This window comes from Chrysemys picta, chromosome 2 (assembly GCF_011386835.1).
Source record: "Chrysemys picta bellii isolate R12L10 chromosome 2, ASM1138683v2, whole genome shotgun sequence".
NCBI lineage: Eukaryota > Metazoa > Chordata > Testudines > Emydidae > Chrysemys > Chrysemys picta.
Genome location: NC_088792.1, coordinates 290,772,684 through 290,798,428, shown reverse-complemented (window position 1 = coordinate 290,798,428; position 25,745 = coordinate 290,772,684). Strand labels below are relative to the sequence as shown.

Genomic DNA, 25,745 nt, shown 5'->3' with positions numbered 1-25,745 from the left:
TCCAAGGTTCTTGGCTTTGTCAGGCTGTAACACCAGGGATGGTTCGATGAGAATGACCCTGAGAGAGAATGGCTACTGGAAACCAGGCATACTACCCACAAGTCCTGCATGTTGGACAAGAAATCAACAAGGAAGAAGGCCAGGTACTATCAGGCCACACGTACATTACAAGCCTTATTGAGGCTAATGAAGAACCACTGGTGGGAGCAGGCGGCTTTAGAACCGCAGAAAGTGGCTGATAAGCATGACATGAAGGCCTTCTATAAAGGTCTCTGTGCTGTGTATGGCCCAAAATCCAGTGGTTCAGCCCCTGTCCTCACAGCAGATGGTAACCAGCTGCTCACAAACAAAGGTGATATTCCCTTGAGCTAGGCTGAGGACTTTGATAGTCTCCTGAACTATCAATCCATTATATCCAACAAAGCCATCAAGTCACTCCCACAACGTCCTGTCCTGGAGGAGCTGTCTGTGTAACTCTCTTTAAAGGAGGTTACCAAGACCATCAAGCAGCTTTGCACAGGCCAGTCTCCAGGCCCTGACCGCATTCTACCTGAAGCGTACAAATGTGGAGGTGTTCACCTGGTCAGGAAACTCACCAGTATTTAAGACCATTTGGGAACAGGATACCATGGCCCAGGAGTATAAGAAAGCTTTCATAGTCTATCTATACAAAAGGAAGGGAAGCATAGCTAGCTGTGAAAACCATCGTGGAATCTCACTGCTGTCTATAGTGGGGAAGATCCTTGCACTGGCTGTCCTCAAGAGACTCTTCTCTCCCCTAGCAGACTCAGTGTATCCAAAGTCACTGTGTGGCTTTCATGCTGATTGTGGCACTAGGGTCATGATTTTTGCAGCCCAACAAATACAAGAGGAAGCTCATGAAGAGGATAAGGACCCACCTATGCATGGTGTTTGTTGACCTAACCAAAGCTTTCTACATGGTGAATCGCCAGGGCCTATGGAAACGCCTTCATAAATTCATAAGAAAGGCCGTACCGGGTCAGACCAAAGGTCCATCTAGCCCAGTATCCTGTCTACCGACAGTGGCTAATGCCAGGTGCCCCAGAGGGAGTGAACCTAACAGGCAATGATCAAGTGATCTCTCTCCTGCCATCCATCTCCACCCTCTGACAGACAGAGGCTAGGGACACCATTCCTTACCCATCCTGGCTAATAGCCATTAATGGACTTAACCACCATGAATTTATCCAGTTCTCTTTTAAATTCTGTTATAGTCCTAGCCTTCACAACCTCCTCAGGTAAGGAGTTCCACAAGTTGACTGTGCGCTGCGTGAAGAAGAACTTCCTTTTATTTGTTTTAAACCTGCTGCCTATTAATTTCATGTGATGACCCCTAGTTCTTGTATTATGGGAATAAGTAAATAACTTTTCCTTATCCACTTTCTCCACATCACTCATGATTTTATATACCTCTATCATATCCCCCCTTTAGTCTCCTCTTTTCCAAGCTGAAGAGTCCTAGCCTCTTTAATCTCTCCTCATATGGGACCCGTTCCAAACCCTTAATCATTTGAGTTGCCCTTTTCTGAATCTTTTCTAGTGCCAGTATATCTTTTTTGAGATGAGACGACCACATCTGTACGCAGTATTCGAGATGAGGGCGTACCATCGATTTATATAAGGGCAATAATATATTCTCAGTCTTATTCTCTATCCCCTTTTTAATGATTCCTAACATCCTGTTTGCTTTTTTGACCGCCTCTGCACACTGCATGGACATCTTCAGAGAACTATCCACGATGACTCCAAGATCTTTTTCCTGCTTTGTTGTAGCTAAATTAGCCCCCATCATATTGTATGTATAGTTGGGGTTATTTTTTCCAATGTGCATTACTTTACATTTATCCACATTAAATTTCATTTGCCATTTTGTTGCCCAATCACTTAGTTTTGTGAGATCTTTTTGAAGTTCTTCACAGTCTGCTTTGGTCTTAACTATCTTGAGCAGTTTAGTATCATCTGCAAACTTTGCCACCTCACTGTTTACCCCTTTCTCCAGATCATTTATGAATAAGTTGAATAGGATCAGTCCGAGGACTGACCCTTGGGGAACGCCACTAGTTACCCCTCTCCATTCTGAGAATTTACCATTAATTCCTACCCTTTGTTCCCTGTCTTTTAACCAGTTCTCAATCCATGAAAGGACCTTCCCTTTTATCCCATGGCAGCTTAATTTACATAAGAGCCTTTGGTGAGGGACCTTGTCAAAGGCTTTCTGGAAATCTAAGTACACTATGTCCACTGAATCCCCCTTGTCCACGTTTGTTGACCCCTTCAAAGAATTCTAATACATTAGTAAGACACGATTTCCCTTTACAGAAATCATGTTGACTATTGCTCAACAGTTTCTGTTTTTCTATGTGTGGGACAATTTTATTCTTAACTATTGTTTCGACTAGTTTGCCCGGTACAGACGTTAGACTTACTGGTCTGTAATTGCCAGGATCACCTCTAGAGCCCTTTTTAAATATTGGCGTTACATTAGCTAACTTCCAGTCATTGGGTACAGAAGCAGATTTAAAGGACAGGTTACAAACCTTAGTTAACAGTTGCGCAACTTCACATTTGAGTTCTTTCAGAACTCTTGGGTGAATGCCATCTGGTCCCGGTGACTTGTTAATGTTTATCAATTAATTCCAAAACCTCCTCTCGTGACACTTCAATCCGTGACAGTTCCTCAGATCTGTCATCTACAAAAGCCAGCTCAGGTTTGGGAATCTCCTAACATCCTCAGCTGTGAAGACTGAAGCAAAGAATCCATTTAGCTTCTCTGCAATGACTTTATTGTCTTTAAGCGCTCCTTTTGTATCTCGATCATCAAGGGGCCCCACTGGTTGTTTAGCAGGTTTCCTGCTTCTGATGTACTTAAAACATTTTGTTATTACCTTTGGAGTTTTTGGCTAGCCGTTCTTCAAACTCCTCTTTGGCTTTTCTTATTACATTCTTGCACTTAATTTGGCAGCGTTTATGCTCCTTTCTATTTGCCTCACTAGGATTTGACTTCCACTTTTTAAAGGAAGTCTTTTTATCTCTCACTGCTTCTTTTACATGGTTGTTAAGCCACGGTGGCTCTTTTTTAGTTCTTTTACTGTGTTTCTTAATTTGGGGTATACATTGAAGTTGGGCCTCTATTATGGTGTCTTTAAAAAGCACCCATGCAGCTTGCAGGGATTTGACTTTAGTCACTGTACCTTTTAACTTGTTTTACTAACCCCCTCATTTTTGCATCGTTCCCCCTTTTGAAATTAAATGCCACAGTGTTGGGCTGTTGAGATGTTCTTCCCACCACAGGGATGTTGAATGCTATTGTATTATGGTCACTATTTCCAAGCGGTCCTGCTATAGTTACCTCTTGGACCAGCTCCTGTGCTCCACTCAGGACTAAATCTAGAGTTGCCTCTCTCCTTGTGGGGTCCCGTACCAGCTGCTCCATGAAGCAGTCATTTAAAGTATCGAGAAATTTTATCTCTGCATTTCATCCTGAAGTGAAATGTTCCCAGTCAATATGGGGATAATTGAAATCCCCCACTATTATTGAGTTCTTAATTTTGATAGCCTCTCTAATTTCCCTTAGCATTTCATCATCACTATCACCGTCCTGGTCAGGTGGTCGATAATAGATCCCTAATGTTATATTCTTATTAGAGCATGAAATTTCTATCCATAGAGATTCTATGGAACATGCGGATTTGCTTAAGATTTTTACTTCATTTGATTGTACATTTTCTTTCACATATAGCGCCACTCCCCCCCCCCCCCCCCCCGACCTGTTCTGTCCTTCCGATATATTTTGTACCCCGGAATGATTGTGTCCCATTGATTGCTCTCAGCCCACCAGGTTTCTGTGATACCTATTATATCAATATCCTCCTTTACCACAAGGCACTCTAGTTCACCCATCTTATTATTTAGACTTCTAGCATTTGTGTACAAGCACTTTAAAAACTTGTCACTGTTTATTTGTCTGCCTTTTTCTGATGTATCAGACTCTTTTTCATGTGAATGTTTATCATCTGATCTGGCCCCTACTTTATCCTCTTCCATCCTCTGCTCCTGACTATAACCTGGAGATTCTCTATCATTAGACTCTCCCCTAAGAGAAGTCTCTGTCCGATCCACATGCTCCTCTGCAGCAGTCGGCTTTCCCCCATCTCCTAGTTTAAAAACTGCTCTACAACCTGTTTAATGTTTAGTGCCAGCAGTCTGGTTCCACTTTGGTTTAGGTGGAGCCCATCTCTCCTGTATAGGCTCCCCCCATTCCAGAAGTTTCCCCAGTTCCTAATGAATGTAAACCCCTCCTCTCTACACCATCGTCTCATCCACGCATTGAGACTCTGAAGCTCTGCCTGCCTACCTGGCCCTGCGCGTGGAACTGGGAGCATTTCTGAGAATGCCACCATAGAGGTCCTGGATTTCAGTCTCTTCTCTAGCAGGCTAAATTTGACCTCCAGGACATCTCTCCTACCCTTCCTTATGTCATTGGTACCTACATGTACCATGACCACCGGCTCCTCCCCAGCACTACACATAAGTCTGTCTAGAGAAGACTATTGCTGTAATCTGCTCACTTCATGATGGCCAGAACGATGGAATGTGGTGACTCAGGCCTTCCCCGTCACCAATGGCACCAAACAAGGATGTGTAATGGTGCCTGTCCTCTTTGCCACTGTCTTTTCAGCCATGCTCTTAGAATCATAGAATATCAGGGTTGGAAGGGACCTCAAGAGGTCATCTAGTCCAACCCCTTGCTCAAAGCAGGACCAATTCCCTGTTTGTTTGCATTCCAGGATTTTGACAGAGGTGTACACATCTGGTTTAGATTGGATGGGGGCGGGGGGTCTATTCAGTGTGCAGCAACTCAGGGCCTGCAACAAGGTAAACTGAACAGCTGCTAAGAGAGCTCCAGTTTGCTGACATCTATCCCTTCACTGTACAGACACAAGGACATTCCACTTATCGTGGACAGCTCTGCCTATGCCTAAAAATGCTTCGGTTTCACAATCAGCCTGAAAAAGATAGGTCATGTACCAGTCAGAACCAGACCACCAGTATCATGAGCACTGTGATCTCATCATCACAACTAACACCACACCACTCAGCTCAGTCAAGGCAATTCTGCTACCTGGACAATATACTTTCCAGCAATGGTATGTTGGATGAGATCACTCAGCAGCTGGCAAAGTCCAGCTTGGCATTTGGCAGGCTTGCCCACAGGCTCTAGAAGGAGCATGGAGTCTGCCTCGCTCCTCTACGGCTGCAAGAAATGGACGCTCTACCAATACCTCATCAAACAGCTAGAGAGCTTCCACCTTTGCTGCCCAGAATCCATCTGCAACATCAAATGGCAGGACAGGATTCCCTAACACTGAAGTCCTTGAGAAGTGCCAAATCCTTGGCATTGAGAACATGCTCATCAGGGCTCAACTTCTGGGTCGGACACATGGTCCGCATGGAGGTTTCCCATATACCAAAAGCGGTATTCTACTGCCAGCTGAGCACAGGAACTTGCTCTAAGGTTCGACCCATCCTCTGATATAAACACACCGCAAAGGCTAACCTCAAAGCATGCAAGACAGACATTAAAACCTGGGAACGCATTGCACTAGACAGACCCAGATGGAAAGGTCTGCAACTTGAGGCTGTGTCCACTTTTGAGGTCTCTGCAAGAGAAAACACATCATAAGGCCAATACCTCAAACCCTCCCATCCAACAATAACTACACTTGCAATACATGCACTTGGATTTGCAAATCCAGAATCCGACTCACTTCTCATGTGAGAAGCCATAAAAACAAAAACCCATAACTTCAGTCAACACTAGTTGAACACTCCTCAATCCAAGTGACAGGAGAATCCAACAATATGCCAGTAAAACTTTACCTGTAGACCAGTGTGATGTTATGAGTGTAATATAATATTTAATTGGAAGGTGACAGGGCCAGAAAGAGTTAATTAACTCAGACTGACCTGACCCATGGGTGAACCTTAAGGACTGGTTAGGAAGATATGTAAATGAATAGAGCTTTGAAATGCAAGTCTGCATCGTTAAAGATCTCAAGGGTAGATGTTTGCTCAGGTCTTGTGATGTAAGCAAACAAGTCTTGTCTATTGCTATAACTTTAATTCAAAGATCAAAAAAGGAATATTAACATTTATGATGATAATTTTTAGTGAAAGAGTATTATTGTCAATACGTCTCTTTGAAGGTTGTGGTAACCTGTATCTGAACTGTTTAATGGATAGATTACCCTGTGTTAATTGCCAGGATGTTTGAGAGAAGGAGAATTAAGCCTATTGTTTTCACAGGCCAAAAGGCTGCTGGAAATGTATAAGAACCCTGGGACATGATCCTACTTCATCTCAGATCTGCTTTGGGTTTCAAGAGGGGGAAAACTCAAGAATTGAAATCCCCAGTCATTGACTGAAGTCACCCTGAATATGGACATTGGACTATAACCTATGAACTATATCTAAAAGGACTTTTGGCAACTACAAAATCACCTCTGCTATGTATCTGAACCTCAAGAATTAAATTCAAGTCTGTATGTATATTAATACTTTAACCAACACACTCTTTTCTTTTTAATAAATTTTAGTTTAGTTAATAAGAATTGACTATAGCGCGTACTTTGGGTAAGATCTAAGTTGTAATTGAACCTGGGTATGTGGCTGATCCTTTAGCATTGGAAGAACCTTTTCTTTTATATGATGAGATCAGATTTTCAGGAATCATCATCATATCTGACAGGTGTCTGGACGGAGGCCTGAGGCTGGGCACTTTAAGGGAACTGCGATGTTTGGACTTCTGAGTAACCAGTGAGGTACTATAGAAGCTGTTTTGTGCTGGCTTGGTAAATCTAAGTATTGAAATAACCACCAGCGTTTGGGGTTTGTTTGCCCCATTTTGTTTGCAGTTCACCCTAATTGAGTGACCTCAGCTGGCTCCCACGGGCAGCACCATCACAACCAGGCCTTACCGGAATAGTTTTCAATGATTAAAGCCCTGTCAGTATTGCTTCAGGAGTAGAGCTGACTGTAAATGCATTACAAAATAACTGTACATAAAATGTTTATCTCAATTCATAGTAACATGCAGTTTGCTATGCATTTGTCCTTATCCATTTAAAGTATCACAAAAAACTTCCACAGCAGTGGACAAGTATCAGTTCTGCACACAATTTCCCATTCAGGAATGAGCTGTATTTAATGATAGATAGCACATCCATTTCTCAGAGTCAGAGCTGAACTTTATTTAAAAATATTTTGACAATAAGCCATATAAAAATAAAAACTAGTTACAATGGCAGGAAATTGGATTTTCTATTTCCTGCAGCAAGTCCAAAGTGTTCTCTGGTGAGTGCCATTAACTTCTGCAGCATCTCAGCTTCCATTTACAAAAAATAAGATTCTAGGCCTTATGATTGCAAAGAAAAACAAACTGTGACCCAAGTGTAACTGATGCCATGATTTCTGCCTGAGTCTGCATATGGTCAACTCATACTTCTGTTAATGTTCAGAAGCTTTGCTAGGCTCCAGCATGTCAAGTACTCTGCTGCAGCTCAGCAAAGCTACGAACATCGCAGATGCACAATTAATACAGGGAGGGACAGCTCAGTGGTTTGAGCATTGGCCTGCTAAACCCAGGGTTGTGAGTTCAATCCTTGAGGGGGCCACTTGGGGAGCTGGGGCAAAATCAGTACAATCCTGCTAGTGAAGGCAGGGGGCTGGACTCGATGACCTTTCAAGGTCCCTTCCAGTTCTAGGAGATGGGATATCTCCATTAATAATAATTATTATAGCTCTATTCCTGAAACACAGTTTGAGATTTTAAACTATTGTTCAAAGGTGGGTCAGTCTAAAAAAAATGGTTTTCCCTTTTTCAGAAGTGGAGTACATGGCTGCTGAGAAATGTAGACTATAAACCCACAAGAGAGAAGGATAAACAAGGTAAGGGCTTTTACTCAGCAGTGCGGAGCAGCTGCACCTCCCATTGAAGTCAACAGGACGTGCAAGTAAACAGCAAGTGCTCAGGGTTTATCCCTCTCCCAGTTAAGGCTGATTAAGACAACAAAATTAGTGTACACAAATAGTGGGTTTTTTACCCACAAAAGTTTATGCCCAAATAAATCTGTTAGTCTTTAAGGTGCCACCGAACTCCTTGATGTTTAGGTGAATACGTGAATTTCAAAATCATCAGTGGAGCTGAAAGTAACACAATCATAACAGCCCCTGTTCAAGTCAAATATTGGACTTGTTTCATATAGCAGGCACAAAATAAGCCAACCCTGTGGCAGAACCACGCTGCATGTCTGTATAAGGTAGATATGTCCATGTGACATCTCTTCAGGATTGTCTCAGCACCTGAGGTCACCAAAGCTTCATATCCTAGTCCTCTGAGGATCTGCATAGGATTGAAGTATTTGTTGAGGAGCTGCAAATGTGGGGTGATGACAACTACACAATCATCACACAATCTCTCGCAGTGTTTTCTGCAGTGTGCCAAAGGAGTCAGAACAAATGTGAGATCAGGCTCACTGAAATTAGTTATGTATGCGTGCCCAGTGACAAAGGAATTAAAACAGCCCCAAGAAAGGTGAAGGCAAATAGAAATGTCATAAAACAAGGCGGCCTTGGAGAAAGCTACTGGTCTTCACTTTCCAGGCCATTAACGTCTTATCCCCCCTGCCTATCATCTCTCATGCACTACTGAAAGGTCGATTCCAACATCCATTGCCCTCGTTACGTTTTCAAAGAAGCACCTTTGTGCTTTCTCCCATGTTGCCACTCACTTGGGAGAAGTTCCCTCTAAACATCCACGAAACTAACTCATTATCCTCCTTCAAAAAAGAACTAGATAAATTCATAGAGGATAGGTCCATCAATGGCTATTAGCCAGGATGGGCAGGGATGGTGTCCCTGGCCTCTGTTTGTGCCGAAGCTGGGAATGGGCGACGGGATAGATCACTTGAGGATTACCTGTTCTGTTCATTCCCTCTGAAGCACCTGGCATTGGCCACTGTCAGAAGACAGAATATGGGGCTAGATGGATTTTTGGTCTGACCCAGTCTGGCCGTTCTTATGTTCTTCTTCAAAACCCTCCTTGAAACTCTCCTTTGCTATGAGGCCTATATAATACAGCCCCAAGACCACAGCCTGTTATGCTGACTTATACTGACTCACTGTTTCCTTGTACTCCCCCCACCATTGTCTCTTGTCTTATACAGACTGTAAGCTTTTTGGGTCAGGGGCTGTGTTTTCCTTTGTTTGTACAGCACCTAGCTGAATGGGGTTCTGGTCCGTGACTAGGGCTCCAAGGCACTACAGTAATACGGTCACATGCTTAACCCAGTTCACCACGGCCATCTGAGTACAGAGAAGGGAAACAGAGCATGAGATGCCTTATTCTAACTAGATATAAATTCTGCTGTCAATGTTTGTGTGTGTGTGTGCATGCAATCAAACACAGGAAACAATGCAAAAGAGCCACTGAATCTACATGAGAGATTTCTGACAGTCACTGGTCCAAGGTTGGGGCAGATCTTTTAGATTTAAGTCATTCAAGCTGTTTTGAAATTGAGCAGTTGCAAATCACACTGCTCCTCACCACACGCTATAAACCACAGTTTGGTCATGAGCATCAAGGAAGCCATCTTTAGTATTGTTATAGTATCACAATACACCTCACTGTCAAAAGAACAAAAACCTCGGTGCCAACATCTAACAAGCTTCCAGAGTCAGAGAGAATTGACCCTGACAGCATTTAAAAAAAAAAAAAAAGCACTAAACACCAGGAAACTAGAACAGAAGAAATGCTAGGACAAGAATGCCAAGCAATTACGCTCCACCCCACTGTAAGTAGGAAGAATGTTAGCTTCAAACTAGAATGCAGCAGACAACTTGCCAAGGAAACAGCTGTACCAGCAGCACCAGTGTCACACCTCATGACACCTGAGGGTCAGTACAATGAGAGGAACTTGAGACATCTCCACAAAGCCAAAGAGGACACTAGAGCTCTGCTTTCTGAGGACACCCAGAATGCTGCTCGCAGAAGGAACACACCCCCAGCCAGTCACTGACAGCGAAACATCAGGGACAGCAAACACAGGCGCCAGGTGACAGATCCACCTCAGCAGCAGAACAAACCACTGCAGAGGAACAGAAAAAGTGGACCTGTGATGAGAGAGCCATTGAGCCTCAGAGATGGTAATTACTGACAGATATCCAGTACCCTGACCTCCATACTACCCCTACTATTTAGTGCAATCGCATGTAGGGGCCCCAGTAGTGCTTACCACTGCACAAACCAAAAGACAGTTTCTGCCCCACAGAGCTCACAGTCTAAGGCTATGTCTACACTACACAGCCGATGGCAGCGTAGCCCCGAGGCAGATCCAGCAAACGCTAACAAAGACTTCTGCCAGTACAGGACCACCACCTCCCTGAATGAGATTAGCTATGCCCACAGACGCGCTCGTCCATTGGCACTGTGGCATGTACACCAGGGGTTTGGCAGCAGAGCTCCGTGGCTAGAGGTGGTGGGTTTTTCACACCTCTGATTGACACAGCTAGGCCAGCACAGGCTTTAGGTGTATGGCAGGCCTCAGTAAAGCTTTGCTCCGTTTGCACTTTAATCATGGGTTGGGTGAGTCTCCAGCTCAAGCTTTGGCTAATGGTATTTGATTATTTGCATCAGGAAAGTAGCCCCTGGAAGGAAGGAATGGATAGTGACTCCTGCCGTATGACATCGCCTTTGCTAACCCCAAGTCATGCGTGGCTGAGGCCATCTCCTCCCAGCTCTCTCCGGTGTCAGACCTTTATTGCGGGTGGGTCTCACTGAAGGGCCTGGGGAGCAAGAGAGATCCCCAGCTCCCTGTGGGTTGGAGCCATGACCAGCCCCTTGAATGCCTACAGTTGTCACATACCATGTTAGAGTAACAGACACCCCATACCCAATAGAGGGGGGAGGGACGGAGGGCTCTGGGCATGTAACAGCCTATTAGGGAGGGACAGGAAGCCAGCTATCCTCCGGCTATCACACACACACAGACACTTTCACCCAACCTAGGACTCAGGCAGCAGCTTCCAGCCACACATAAGGGGCTTGATGAGTTTGTACATATCCTCCTCAGGGAGTAAGACTATCATAGGTGCCCAGTGAGCCAAACACAACTGCAAAGGAGGCTGGGAGCCCATAGCAGTGTCTCCAAAGCTAGATGCTCAGGCACCTCCAGGGTTGACAAAGGCCAAAGCCAACCTGCATCAGAGGGACAGAGTCACAAAGACCACCAGGGCCATCTCAGTTTCTACCCACAGGCACCCTTTATCCACAGGGCCACTTCAGAGCACCCCTCTCACAGTCAGTCTGTGGGGAGGGTGCCCACGTCAGCCCTTTGTTACTCGGGTTTCCTGACTTATTTGCTTTCTATAATTCCCCAACCCTGCCCCTCTGTCTGCCTGCGTTAATGTCAGTAAAGCCCTCAGGATTACAAGCAACTGGTCTCTAGGGTTTGGGACAATGCCCTCAGGATCTGATGGGGGCAAGACTGGGAAGCCACAGCCTCAAAAGGGGATGCTTGGAATTTTGAAAGTATCCCCCAGTACCCTCCACTTCCCACAGAGAGCCCCCAACCCAGCTCAGCCCCCTCCACTGGTCACTCATTCAACCAGATCCGGTGGAAAATGAACAAGGAGAAAGGGACAGTGGATAAAAGGATAAGACTAGCTCTTTGAACTGGCAATGAATGAGGCAGCTTCCCAGCAACAACAAAATCCCAGGGCAGTCCCTGAAAAGCCAGCCATTCTCCAGACAGGATTAATCCCCAGAACAGTCAGTCACACACAGCACAGCGGGCAGCCCTCTCCCACAAAGGGACAGTCCCTAAATGAGTCCACCAGTGTGTGACTGTGCCAGCACTTGCTGGTTCCCAGCACGAGGCTCTGTAGAGGTGGGTCTATTGGTCTGATGTGGGACAGCAGGAGGAGGGGGAAGGATACAGTGCTAGCTGGACTCACTGGTGTGATGGGGTGGGGGGAAGCGAGGATACAGAGCTAAATGGTTACAAATCGCTGGGGGTCAGCCTGACCGCCAATGGGGCAACAGGAAACTGGAGCCACAGCGCCAGGATGGCATTGTCAGAGCCGAGTGCCCTTCCTCAAATTACACAGTAACAGGACGCTATGCCAGCCCTTGCTGTGCCCTGCGCCAGTCCTTGGATTGGAATGTAATTTATTCACGTATAGCCAAGGAGAGGCAAAGAAGAGGGAGGGTGGGGAGGACCTTGACCGTTGGATTACAGGTCCCTAGAACTCTCTCTCTGGAGGGGGTGGGGAGAATACCAGTCTCTTCCCAGATTGGCTTCACAATTCTTCCTTTTCTGAATCAGTTCTCTAAAATACTGCAGGAGGGGCTGAAGGAGGCCTGTTCTGTCAGAGACTATAGCACTAGCTCCCCTGTCTGATTGCTTCCGGAAACACAGGAACAGAGTGGGTCCCTATCCAAGGTTACAGATCTGTGATTTGGGAGGTTACCATACGGTGTCTGACCCTCATATGCGCTACTGAATTTGCCCATTTCACACTTCAATAACCAGTCCAGCCCTCTCATCAGGTACAGCAGCCTCTTCCAGCACAGAGGGGCCTTTGTTCCCGAACACTCAAGGGTTCAGCAGCCCACTGCTTCTATCCCTCCACTTTCATCTCATTGACAGTCCCCACCCTCTCCTGCCTGCACACAGTGAGGAGAGCCATCCCTCGGTGGGAGGGCTCCCCAGTCCCCTTTCCAATTCTGCATGGGAGAATGAGACGCATTGTTCTGCAACACAGACAGCTCCCGGGAAACTGGTCTCACAGTCTGGACCCCTCCTAGCAGACAGCGGGGACCATGGGAGGGGAGGCATGTGTCAAATGCCATCCGCTTGGGGTGACGTTTGCCTCCTGAGTGAAGTGGGTTTGGAGTCAAACCCACGGCATGCTTCGTCCTTAAGCCCCCATGAGAGGGGACTCCCAACTGGAGCGGAGCAGCAAGGGGGACACTCCGCTGCCTTACAGCATTTCAAAGACTCCCTGAGCCAGAACAGCTGCAGAAGCCATGGTGAAGATGGAGCTCTCTGTATGGGGCAACCTCTTTGAGACATGGAGGTGGAATGGGTAGGAGATAACCAGTATGACAGCTAGAGACCTGTGTACGACCTGCATTGTAAACAAGTTCTTTACAACTACAGGAGAGCTGTGCCGGGCCCACTGGGTTCAAAGCGCTACTGTCAAAGCCAACTGAGCTCTGCCCTTCAGAGTGAGGGGATTCCCAGGCTCCACCAGCACAGAGAAGCTCTTGGTTCTCTCCCCCTTTCATATTAAATAATACTTCATCACCGCAATGTGACCCAAAGGCTGCAATGCGAACGAGGCCCAGAGTGAGGGCTGCACAGGTATATTGGGCTCTGCTCGGCAGTAAACAACATCTGGCTTTCTGGCTCAATTCCTCTCTCAGAAATCAAATCAACAGGCATTGTTTTTCCAGATCCCAGTTCTGCAAACATCTCCCCTAACAAGGCAGACTCTGTCCTGTTTACAGCTCATCAGCCTTAGGAGAATCTTCAGGCCAAGCCCTGCTGATGCAGCTCCATTGACTTCAGCATGACAACACACACGTAACTAAGGGCAGGATTAGATCCTGTAGCTAGAACTTAATTAACAGTTCTGCTGCCCTGCTATTCACGAGCCAGAATAGAGCCCAGCGCTCCAACCAATTACTGGGACAGGCTGGCTACGCAGTGCTCAGAGAGAGAGCACCCAGCACCCCGCCCCATTACTGGGCCAGACCAGGCTGGCTTCACAGAGCTCATAGGAGTAACACAGCAGAACTGTATGTCTGTCACTCAACTGCAGTGGGGAGGCTCAGACAACAGGCAGGAGCTTGGCAGTCAGATGTCACACGTGTGGTTCCTCCTCCAGGTGCTCACAGGGATTATTTTCCACTCCTCTGTTCCCGGTTAGATGTGGACCTTTGTGTGTTGCAAGTTTGTCTCAAACACACGGCATAAAATCTGCTGGGTGTGCCCCATGGCTAAGTCAACAGTACTGCAAAACCTGCACTTCTGCCTTTCTAACCTGGGGGACTATGGGGCCAAGCATGACGCCAGATCGACAGAGGAAGCAGCCAGTAGTAACTGTCTCTTTCTGGGCTGCGTAGGTGGAATTCTCTTGCTTGGGGAAGGCAGGCTGCATAGGTGACACCCAGCAGGGCTGGGAGCAGAGACTGTAGAGCACAGACAAGATCAGATCATCCCGAAAAGATTCTCCCCTACAATCAACCGTGCTCAGAGCCAGCTCCTTGCATACCCGGGCCATGAAGTCAAGGAGGACCCTAGCACATTTGGGGACTCAGCCAGCCAGTCCCTGCAGGCTACATAATCTGCCTCAACAAATTTCAGAGTGGTAGCCGTGTTAGTCCCGATCAGCAAAAACAACGAGGAGTCCTTGAGGAGTCCCATGCGTCCGATGAAGTGGGCATTCACTCACGAAAGCTTATGCTCCAATACATCTGTTAGTCTTAAAGATGCCACAGGACCCTCTGTTGCTTTTTACAGATCCAGATCCGGACTAACACAGCTACCCCTCTGATATGTGGCACCTTAGAGACTAACAAGTTTTATTCGGGCATAAGCTTTCGTGGGCTAAAACCCACTTCATCGGATGCAAAGGAACAGTCCGGCTTCTAGCAGTGACACATCCTTCTGCCGACACATGCTAACGATCAGGGAGAGTAGAGCCTAAGCACCACATTACTTCAAACTCCAACACCCCCCTCCTGGCACTGAGAGGAGTCCCAAACAAAGCGCACTCCCATGCCAGTCCCCCTTCACTTTCACCCACTGCTTGTGGTTTGTCTTAGCCCAGCCCCTCCTGCTACAGTGGGAGAGATGGGGATGCTTTGCCCTGCTCTAGGGCTGCCTGTCAGAGTACTACAAAGGTTCTCCAGCCACTAAAGTCAACCCTCGAGAAGGCAGGTGGGACGCATAGGATCACCTGGCCTGGAAAATGCTAATGCAATTCTGGGGTGCATAACACAGGAATCTCAAGTAGGAGTAGAGAGGTTGTATTACCTCTGTATTTGGCACCGTGAGCCTGCTGCTGGAATACTGTGTCCAGTCTAGTGTTCACATTTCAAGAAGGATGTTCTTGAGTAAGTAGAGAGGGGTCAGAGAAGAGCCACAAGAATGATTAAAGGATTAGAAAATAGGCTTTATAGTGAGAGACCACAGAATTCAATCTGTTATAGCATAACAAAGAGAAGGTTAAAGAGCACCTTGATCACAGTCTATGAGTACCTACATGGAGAACAAATACTTGATATTGGACCCTTCAGTCTAGCAATGGCTAGAAGTGAAAGAGACAAATTCAGAGGCGTAAATTTCTAATACTGAGGGTAATTAGCCATTGGGACAATTTACCAAAGGTTATAATGGATTCTCCATCATCAACATTTTTAAATCAAGATTGAATGCTTTCCTACAAAATATGCTCTAGTTCAACCAAGAATGATTTTAGTGAAGTTCTATGGTCTGTGTTATGCAGGAGGTCAGATTAGATTATCACAGTGGTCTGTTCTGCCTTTATAATCTGTGAAATGCAACTCCCTCTGAACAGCAGCTGTTCATACAGGGATCCCGCACCTGGTGCCAAAATGCCGCCGCCTCTGTTGTTGGGATACAGCAGCTGCTTAAGAGCCATAGCGTAACACTACAAACCAGCTTAGAAGAGTGAAAGGGCAGAGGGAATTGAGAAGTAGGATGGAATTACCCAAACTGAGATTTTGTCAAAACAATGGGGTTAGTTAGCACACCTACACCTGCGAGAAACCCCGAAGGACCATGAATAACTATGAAAGATAAGAATGTTGGTTTTAAGTCCCATTTGAAAGACATCTCCAGCATCACAGCACCCCTAGCACAGGACTGGCACATGGTCAGCTTGGAGTTCATTCCCTCTGGGGCACTTGGCATTCGCCAATGTCAGAAGACAGGATACTGGGCTAGATGGACCTTTGGTCTGACCCAGTCTGGCTGTTCTTATGAGTCAGATAGCAGAGCACCCCCTAGTCAGCTCCCCATCCCAGTCCCTGTAGTACCTGGTGTCCCTTGGAGGTCACCCCATCATAATATTGATCAGACCCAGCCAGTCTTGGTTAGATAACAAGATGGGACAAGACCCGGGCACAAGTGGGTGCAGATCCAGGGTGGGGGAGACGCTAGGCCAGCGAGAGGACAAATGAACCAGTAACAAAGGCCACAGCTCAGTGACAGAGCCCTGAGCAGAAACAGCTGATGCTCTGCAGCAACAAAACCACATGCACAGCAGCGCTCACCAGAACCTAGGGCTGCAGCAAAGGTAGGACACACTCACCAGTGCTGCAGCACACGGAACAAGACAAAAGCAGACGATGCTCCACGCACGCACACACACCAGAGTACAAAACCCCAAAACCAATGGGAGGGGTATGTGCACATGGGCTGAGAGCAGAGGAGTACCCATACACCCGTGGGCTGACGGCTCCTTGGCAGCAGTGACACAGACCCCTGTAATGCAGATCAGGGGGATTTCCTGCTATTTAACCCCACATATCAGGCTCTAAGGAATGTGTTTCAAATACATGAAAATACTTAAATGCCAGGAAAAGATTCCAGCTAAGACACAAAGCAAGCAGTCTCAGAGCCCAAGGCTCACCAGCTGACACTTCACAGGCACCTCAGCAGGGAACTGGGAATGTAGCCCCCCTCTGGGGTGGAATGCAGCAGCTGTTTCACAGCTAACAGCAACATTATACAAGAGTTTAGAGCAGAAGCAAAGTGGATTTCCAGGTCCAGATTAAACTTCAAGGGAATTTAGGCTGTGAAAAGAAAAGCCCCAAGCTAGAATTTGGCCAGGACACCAGGGCTAACACTCCACTCCCACAAAGTACTGTGGGATCTTTACTGACCACAACTGCTCAGGGCCTCAATTTAAATCTCATGTGGGACACAGTAGCATCAGCAGCACAGTACCCCCTAGTGCCATGCTGGGGCATTACAGTCAGCACTGACAGTAAAGACAGCCCCTACTACCACTCCATGGAGCACAGCACCCCTATAGCACCACACCAGGGCACGGTCTGTCACTGACTCAGAGGGAAGAGTGCCAGCTGAGGCACCACCATTTCATACTGCTTCACCCTGAAACTCATTAGATATCTCCCATCCAAGTACTGCCCAGGCCTGAACCTGCTTAGCTTGAGGTCATAGCAGACAGTGGTCCACAGCTGACAAAGCAAAAATTTACAAATTAGTCCAAAAAATATCCAGATCTCCATTCCTTGTTGCTTATCTGCTCTATCACACACACCCTTCCCCCTCAATGATGCCAGCCATGAAGGTCCATGTGTCAACTGCTCTCACAAATATCCTCATGCTTTCTTTCATGCCATCCTTACGTAGGGAAGGCCCTTCTTGCACTGATCCATTAGGTACTACTCCCTCCTTCCAAATCCTCTCCAGATCTACTTCTGCCAGGACTCCTACAAGGAATCAGCCATTAACAGGCAGCTGAGCAGCGGTCATGACTACAGGATTTTATTTGCTTGAACTATACCAAAACAACTGTCAGTGATTGAGAACCATCCGGTTATACAATAGCTGCTCACACACACTTGGTGCATCGTTTCCAATTGGATTACAACTTCTTCAGGGCAGAGGTCACATCACCCTATGTGTTTGTGCAGCACCCAGCACCACGAGGCCCAGTTCCTCAGGGGGGTCTTTGTGTGGCACCACACTACAAATACCAAATCAGATCTACCTCTGAAAGGAAGAAATGGGCTGAGAACGTGAGAATGACAGGGTAGTTGGGGGTTAATGACCCCACGCAGCCTGAACTTAGCACAGCAAGGAGTGCAGCATTCAGAGACTGCAGGAACACAAGGCCTTAGAATGCAGCGAAGCAAATTTGGGGGAATGAAGAAATCTCGTGAGGGGCCCTGGGAAGAAGAGTTAAAATCCCCCTGAGTGGGAGGAAGCAGTGGGGGCTCCTCAGACACCATTAGGCACAAACAATTCCCCTGAAAATGAAAAAAGAAGAACAGGAGTACTTGTGGCACCTTAGAGACTAACAAATTTATTAGAGCATAAGCTTTCGTGGACTACAGCCCACTTAAGCTTATGCTCTAATAAATTTGTTAGTCTCTAAGGTGCCACAAGTACTCCTGTTCTTCTTTTTGCGGATACAGACTAACACGGCTGTTACTCTGAAACCTGAAAATGAAGAATGCAGGGAATGGGAACAGGGCCGGCTCCAGCATTTCTGCCACCCCAAGCAAAAAAAAAAAAGCCGCGATCGCAATCGCGACCGGCTGCGGCAAGTGGGGAAAAAAAAAAGCCGCGATCGGCGGCGGCAGGTCCTTCGCTCCTAGAGGGAGTGAGGGACCTGCTGCCCCCGATATGCCGCAGGTGCCGCCCCTCTCCCTTGGCCGCCCCAAGCACCTGCTTGTTAAGCTGGTGCCTGGAGCCGGCCCTGAATGGGAAGGTGGATTGCAAGGAACTGGCTCAGAGACATGGCTAAAATGCCCTGAAGCCAAATGGAAGAGGAGAGGTAACAAAGTGTCACAGGATCTACAGTTGGACAAGCCCCATAGGTCACCTAGTCCATCTTCCTCCCTGCACAGGACTGTCCAGCTATCATTACCTCTCACTACACTGCTCCCTATATTTATCAATGTCATGGTTCAAGGAGACACAGCCAGATACATCTGCAAAAAACAGAATGAATTACTGCAGTCAAGTGGAGTAAGGAGGGATTATATGAACATAGCACAGAAAAGTGGGTCCAGCAATCAGTGGGGAAGGGACCCAACCATTTCTAGAGCCTCTGAGATACTGAGTAAGTCACAGTCTGGCTAGCAGGTAAAGGCGGGAGATTCTGTGAGAATAACTATCACACTAAGGAGCTGACAAGGGGATCCTGGAATATATAAAGATGTAGCAGGCAGCTGGCCCAGGGCTGCCTGTATCTCAGGGGGTGCAGGACGTTAGCTAGTGAAATGACTGAGAGGAGAGATTCAGCAGGTGCAATGAAAACCCCAACTGGTCCCTGAGAAAGGACTGAAGAGGACCTAACTAGTCTTTCCCATCTCTCTGCCTCCACCCTTCCTTGCTTTGTAGAGGGCCCATATAACAGGCAAGCACGGCATGAAGGCCCCCCTGGGCAGAAAGATTTCTGCCATTCAGTTCAATGTAACTGAGTACCCAGGCATAGCTGCTCCCAGCTCACCTCTACTGTTATTCTAGGACAAAGCACACATTCGTGCGAGTACTCCTTGGTGTATCCCATGTGTCTATACACTGCCCAGCACACTGATCTTGACTCTGGCCTCAGAACCCCCCACAAATGGGGGTAACAATCCACATTTCATAGATTCATTTTCATATATTTTAAGGCCAAAAAGGATCATAATAATAATCTAGTCTTGATATGAAGATATCAAAAGAGATGGAGAATTCACCATTTTCATAGATTCTGAAGCCAGAAGGGACCATTGTGATCATCTGGTCTGACCGCTCTATAACACAGGCCATAGAACTTCCCCTAAATAATTCCCAGAGCACATCTTTTAGAAAAAACATCAAATCCTGATTTAAAAATTGTCAGTAATGGAAAATACACCATGACCCTTGGTAAATTGTTCCATGGGTTAGTTACCCTCACTGACACAAATTTACACCTTATTTCCAGTCTGAATTTGTCTCGCTTCAACTTCCAGCCATTGGATCATGTTAGACCTTTCTCTGCTAGACTGAAGAGGCCATTATTAAACATTGGTTTTCCATGTAGGTAGACTAATCAAGTCACCCCTCAACCTACTCTTTATTAAGCTGAGTAGGTTGAGCTTCCCTTGGTAGTTTGTTCCAATGGTTAATTAACCACACTGTTAGGCACAGACTTTGAATTTGAATTTTCTTGCTTTAAGTTGCAGTCATTGGTTCTTGTTATGCCTCTCTCCACTGAATAGAATCATAGAATATCAGGGTTGGAAGGGACCTCAGGAGGTATCTAGTCCAACCCCCTGCTCAAAGCAGGACCAATTCCCAACTAAATCATCCCAGCCAGGGCTTTGTCAAGCCGGGCCTTAAAAACCTCCAAGGAAGGAGATTCCACCACCTCCCTAGGTAACCCATTCCAGTGCTTCACCACCCTCCTAGTGAAATAGTGTTTCCTAATATCCAACCTAGACCTCCCCCACTACAACTTGAGACCATTGCTCCTTGTTCTGTCATCTGCCACCACTGAGAACAGCCGAGCTCCATCCTCTTTGGAACCCCCCCTTCAGGTAGTTGAAAGCAGCTATCAAATCCCCCCTCATCCTTCTCTTCTGGAAACTAAACAATCCCAGTTCCCTCAGCCTCTCCTCATAAGTCTTGTGCTCCAGACCCCTAATCATTTTTGTTGCCCTCCGCTGGACTCTTCCAATATTTCCACATCCTTCTTGTAGTGTGGGGCCCAAAACTGGACACAGTACTCCAGATGAGGCCTCACCAATGTCGAATAAAGGGGAACGATCACATTCCTCGATCTGCTGGCAATGCCCCTACTTATACAGCCCAAAATGCCGTTAGCCTTCTTGGCAACAAGAGCACACTGACGACTCATATCCAGCTTCTTGTCCACTGTGACCCCTAGGTCCTTTTCAGCAGAACTGCTACCTAGCCACTCGGTCCCTAATCTGTAGCAGTGCATGGGATTCTTCCGTCCTAAGTGCAGGACTCTGCACTTATCCTTGTTGAACCTCATCAGGTTTTTTTTGGCCCAATCCTCTAATTTGTCTAGGTCCCTCTGTATCCTATCCCTACCCTCCAGCGTATCTACCACGCCTCCCAGTTTAGTGTCATCTGCAAACTTGCTGAGAGTGCAGTCCACGCCATCCTCCAGATCATTAATAAAGATATTAAACAATAGAAGAGCACCTGATATTTCCCTCCTCTCAAGGTTCTAATACACTACAATCAAGCCAGTTTTTTTTTTTTTATAAAAACTATAATAGATTGAGCTCTTTCAATCTCTCACTGTAAGGCATTTTTGCCAGCCCTTGACTCATTTGTGTCTTTTCTCCAATTTTTCAACTTGCTTTTTAAAATGTGGACACCAGAACTGGATACAGTATTCCAATACTGGTCTCAACAATACTGTATAGAGATTTAAAATCACCACCCCACTCCTACTCCCTGTTTATATATCCAAGGATCATATTAGCTTTTTCTACCACAGCATCGCAGGGAGAGCTCATGTTGAGTTGCTTGTCCACCATTATCCCTGAAATTTTCTTCAGAGCCAACGCTGTCCAGGGTTTGACAAAGGGGAAGCTGTGGCAGAGGGGAAGGGATGAAAGTGGAGTGAGGAAACCAGCTGCTCAGTCTCAGCGCTCAGACAGGACCACTATAGCAGCAGGTGCCCCAGCATACACACCGAACTCAGGGTATGTCCACACTACCTGCCGGATCGGCGGGCAGCAATCAATCCAGTGGGGATCGATTTATCGTGTCTAGTCTAGACTCTGGTACTCCACCAGCACGAGAGGCGCAGGCGGAGTCGATGGAGGAGCGGCAGCAGTCGACTCACCGCAGTGAAGACACCATGGTGAGTAGGCCTAAGTACGTCGACTTCAGTGACGTTATTCACGTTGCTGAAGTTGCGTAACTTAGATTGACACACACACCCCAAGTGTAGACCAAGCCTTAGAGAGAAACAGGCATGTCGAAACGCAAAGGTTGTGCCAATTTAACTAAACTGATTCCTAACAGATTCAAGCACCAATCAAACAAAAGAAGTTTCTAAGCTGAATTTGTTAAATTACTGCCACTTGTGTGTTTAGACAAGGCCTGAGATACAGAGAATTCCACATGAAGACCAAGGAGACCTGCTCATTGCCAACCCTCCTTTCCAAAGGCATCAGAGTGCAACATGGCAGTACAAGAGGCTGGAGGGGAAGAGCTGAAGCCATTGATGAATCTTTGCTGGCTGTCTCCCTCCATGCCAGGGAGGGGCTGAGTTGGTGTTGAGAGATTAGAAGGAGCACCTTTACTCCTCCACGGAAGTAAATAAAAACCCAGAAGCCTCCACCCAGGCCCCAGTTTGCCAACAAAATAAAAGCTGGTCTTAATTGGCCCAGCAGAGGCCCTGCCTGACCTTGGGTTTCAAACGGCTGGGCTCAGAGCTGCAGGAGCCCAGCCCGTGGACAAAGGAGGCAGCTCCTGCCCCAGGCCAACTGCAGTGAAGTAGGAGGGAACTCTACAGCCTAGACAACTCCCACCTACCAGGAAAGAGCCCTGCTACTGATGCAAACAGCAGGGAGCCAGAGCAGGGAGGAATCTATGCAGAGCCCACACAGCTTGCCAGCGCACCCACAAGGATCATCCTAACTTCCTTCCTCCCCGCTAGGAGCTAGCAATGAGAACTCTTTGGACCAACTCCAATCTGGAACCCACAAAGGAGGCACCTTCTGCCCTGGGTCAGAGTCACTCCAGGAGTTTGGGCAGGAAGGAAGTGCTCAGAGGATCTGGACCCCCATGGTGAGATTCCCCACAGCTACATTCCTTTGTCTCCTGCAATCTTCAGCATGGAATATGAGCAACTTTAGCCTTCTCCTCTCCAGCCACACTTTCCATGGCGAGGCCTCAGCTGCCATGTTTAATTTGGATGATTTCCCAAGCCAGACCCTCCCCATGTCAGCCCTATGTCTCCCACTGCCAGCTTTCCTCCCCTCAGTCACTCAGCACAGCAGCCATCCTTGCACATCTGGTGTCAAGCTTGGTTCCTTGTCCCAGCTCCTTCCTTCTCTCCATGTAACTAGCCTGCCTGCCCAGGCTTCCATCATCTCCCACCTGCTAGTGCAGCCTCCAGCCTCACACCTCCCATCACCCCCCCCCCCCCCCAAAGATGCAGCTGCCAAGTCACTTCTCTATTACTTTCAATCCCTGCCCAATTCCTCCCTCCTACACAGTCCCGCTCTCTCTGCTCCACCAAAGCTTCTTCTGACCGCTCCCCATCAACTCTTTCACCCACCCAGTCTAGACTCAATGCATAATTTTATGACTCTCCCTACGCATGGAAGAGCTTCTGTTGGCCAAGCTCCCTCCCAGCCCTGTAACAAAACGTTCTTGCTAGACTATGCTCATGCCATTCAGTATTGCATTTAATCCACCATGAACTGGTCACAGAGACTGGATTAAATGATCCAAGAGCCCCTCAACTCGAATGCAAGAATCTGACCAGCTGTGCTTGCAAACTAAGCCCCTCAGCACAGGGTCCCGCTATTGTCCCCCTGCTGTATGCTGCTGTGTATACTGACAGTCCTGCAGAAGTCATCCTACAAAGGCTGAAAAGTGCAGGTGTCAGTGGGAAACTGAGTACTTCCTTTCCTGGAACTCAGGCACTATGGTGATGGGCACAGGACAACTATAAAAACCTAAAAAAATTCAGGGGACTAAAGCTATCAGGCCACACAGAACTTAACATTTCAAACTAAGGCTTGATCTTATGTCAGTATAACTACGTCGCTCAGGGGTAGAAAATCCACCCCCCTGAGCAATGTAGTTATATGAACCTAACCCCCTGTGTAGACAGCGCTGTGTCAATGTAAGGGCTTCCCCGGCGACATAGCTACCACCTCTCACTGAGGTAGATTAGCTATGCAAACAGGAGAAGCTCTCCCGTCAGCCTAGACAGCATCTTCACTAAGCACTACAGCAGCACCAGAACAAATGCAGCTATGCCGCTGGTTGCTGTAAGTGTAGACAATAACGTAGGTGAAGTCGACGTACTTAGATCTACTCACCGCGGTGTCTTCACTACGGTGAGTCGACTGCTGCCGCTCTCCCATCGATTCTGCCTGCACCTCTCTCGCAGGAAAGCGCTCAGGGGTTGATTTACCATGTCTAGACTAGACATGATAAATCGACCCCTGCTGGATCGATTGCTGCCCGCCGATCCCGCGGGTATTATACACATACCCAGAGAGAGCTCTGGTAGCAAGTCCCCAGGATGGGACAGCACCACCAGGAGGGACAAATGCTCCTAACACACAAATCAAATCTATCAGTGCAAGCTACTAGAGCCCAGTCCAGCCGCCATAGAGGAAATCTGGCTTTACACACGTCAGGATTCTCCAAGGGGTAGGTAACAAGAGCTGGTGAAATGGAAAAGGTGCTGGGAGGATGTGAGGTACGTTTATTCAGACTTTTACCAAGCTCCCTCCACCCCCACACCAACCCTAAAGACGAAGTTGAGGAAACTGAATGGATAGGGGGTCAAGCCTGTTCAAAGCACTCTCAGCCCCAAGAGAAGGCAGAAGTTTGAACCAGACCAAGAGCCTTTCCCACTGATCCCAAAATTTGAATGGGTTGGGTTTTTTCAGGAAAGTTTCTACACCGAAATAAAGATGAATTAACTACAATCCCTCCAGCTCCTCATTCCCTGCCCCCATGCTCCAATTCCTTCTATTTATATTCTATCCATGCCTTCCAGAGCCTCCTTAGATAGCCTTCCTGTTACCTGTGGTACACAACCCCACTGCTACCACTATCTCCCCTCTCCCCATTACCGGTACCCCCTGGCTATTCCTACTGCCTTACCCTAGTACCTGCTCTGCTCACTAGCAAAGCACTCTTCTGATATCCATCCCCACAACTGCACACACACTTCACTCTTACCAGTGTACCACCCCCACCTGGCCTTACTGCTCCCCATCACCTGTGCCCCTAACCCAAGTGCTTCGGAGGCCTTCCCCCGGGGAATGCACATACCCCCCTCAAGTGCTCCTCCAGTATCCTTCCCCCGACAGCAGGCAGAGCACCCGCTTCATCACCCCGTGCTCCTCTCCTCTGACACCTGCCCCTACAATCTCCACACTCACCCACCCCTCCTGCCCGTGTAACAACCCCCCTCCTCCAGCTGGGCGGACCGAACCCGGACCTCCCAGACAGCCTCAGCTCTGTGCGGGGCCGGCCCGGCGGGGACTCCCGCCCCGCTCACCCGGGGGGCGCGGCTGCCCCCCCAGGAGAAGCCCCAGCCCCTCGGCGCTGACCTTGGGCAGCTCCCGCAGCTGGTTGGCGTCCAGCAGCAGCTCCTCCAGGGAGCGGCTGTAGCGGTAGATCTCCTCGGGCACCGCCTGCAGCGAGCAGTGCCGCCGGTCCAGCGCCTCCACGTGCCGGTTACAGCGCCACAGCGGCGGCATGCAGCGCAGCATCCTCCCGGGCGGGCCCGCGGCTCCGCCGGCACCGGGAGCGGAGGGGCCGTGAAAGGCGGCTCCGGCAAGGGAAAGGAAGGGCCGGGCCGGCCGGGCGGGGCAGGTCCTTGAGGGCGGGCCGGGCTGGGGGGCAGGTGGGGCCGGGGCGGCTCCGGGGGGGGGCCGGGCTGGGACACTAAGGGGCGACACCGGTGGGGGGCAAGTGGGACCGGGGGGGAAGAACCGGGCTGGGACGCTAAGGGGCGGCTCCGGGGGGGGGGGGCGGGGCGCTGAGGGGCAGACGCGGCTCGGGTGGGGGGGAAGGGCCGGGCTCGGGCGCTGAGGGGCGGCTCCGGGGGGTGGGGGGGGAACCGGGCTGGGGCCCCGAGGGGCGGCTCCAGGGGGGGGGGGGGGGCGCTGAGGGGCAGGTGGGGCTGGGGCGGCTCGGGTGGGGGGGGAAGGGCCGGGGCGGCTCCGGGGA

At 48.3% G+C, this 25,745-nt stretch overlaps 1 protein-coding gene across 50 annotated transcripts in view; it reads right to left on the bottom strand.

The window, feature by feature from the left end:
* SCRIB (scribble planar cell polarity protein) overlaps positions 1–25,525 on the bottom strand; it is a 210,447-nt gene extending 184,922 nt beyond the window's left edge. For 49 of the 50 annotated variants that reach the window (XM_008175709.4, XM_024112168.3, XM_042861254.2 and 46 more), the window contains exon 1: positions 25,124–25,424. In XM_008175709.4, the coding sequence (XP_008173931.1) occupies positions 25,124–25,285 (162 nt within the window). In that variant the 5' untranslated portion in view covers positions 25,286–25,424. Of the gene's footprint in view, positions 1–25,123 lie in introns of all 50 variants that reach the window. The other variant, XM_024112161.3, reaches the window with a different exon arrangement.
* Positions 25,526–25,745: the final 220 nt, after the last annotated feature.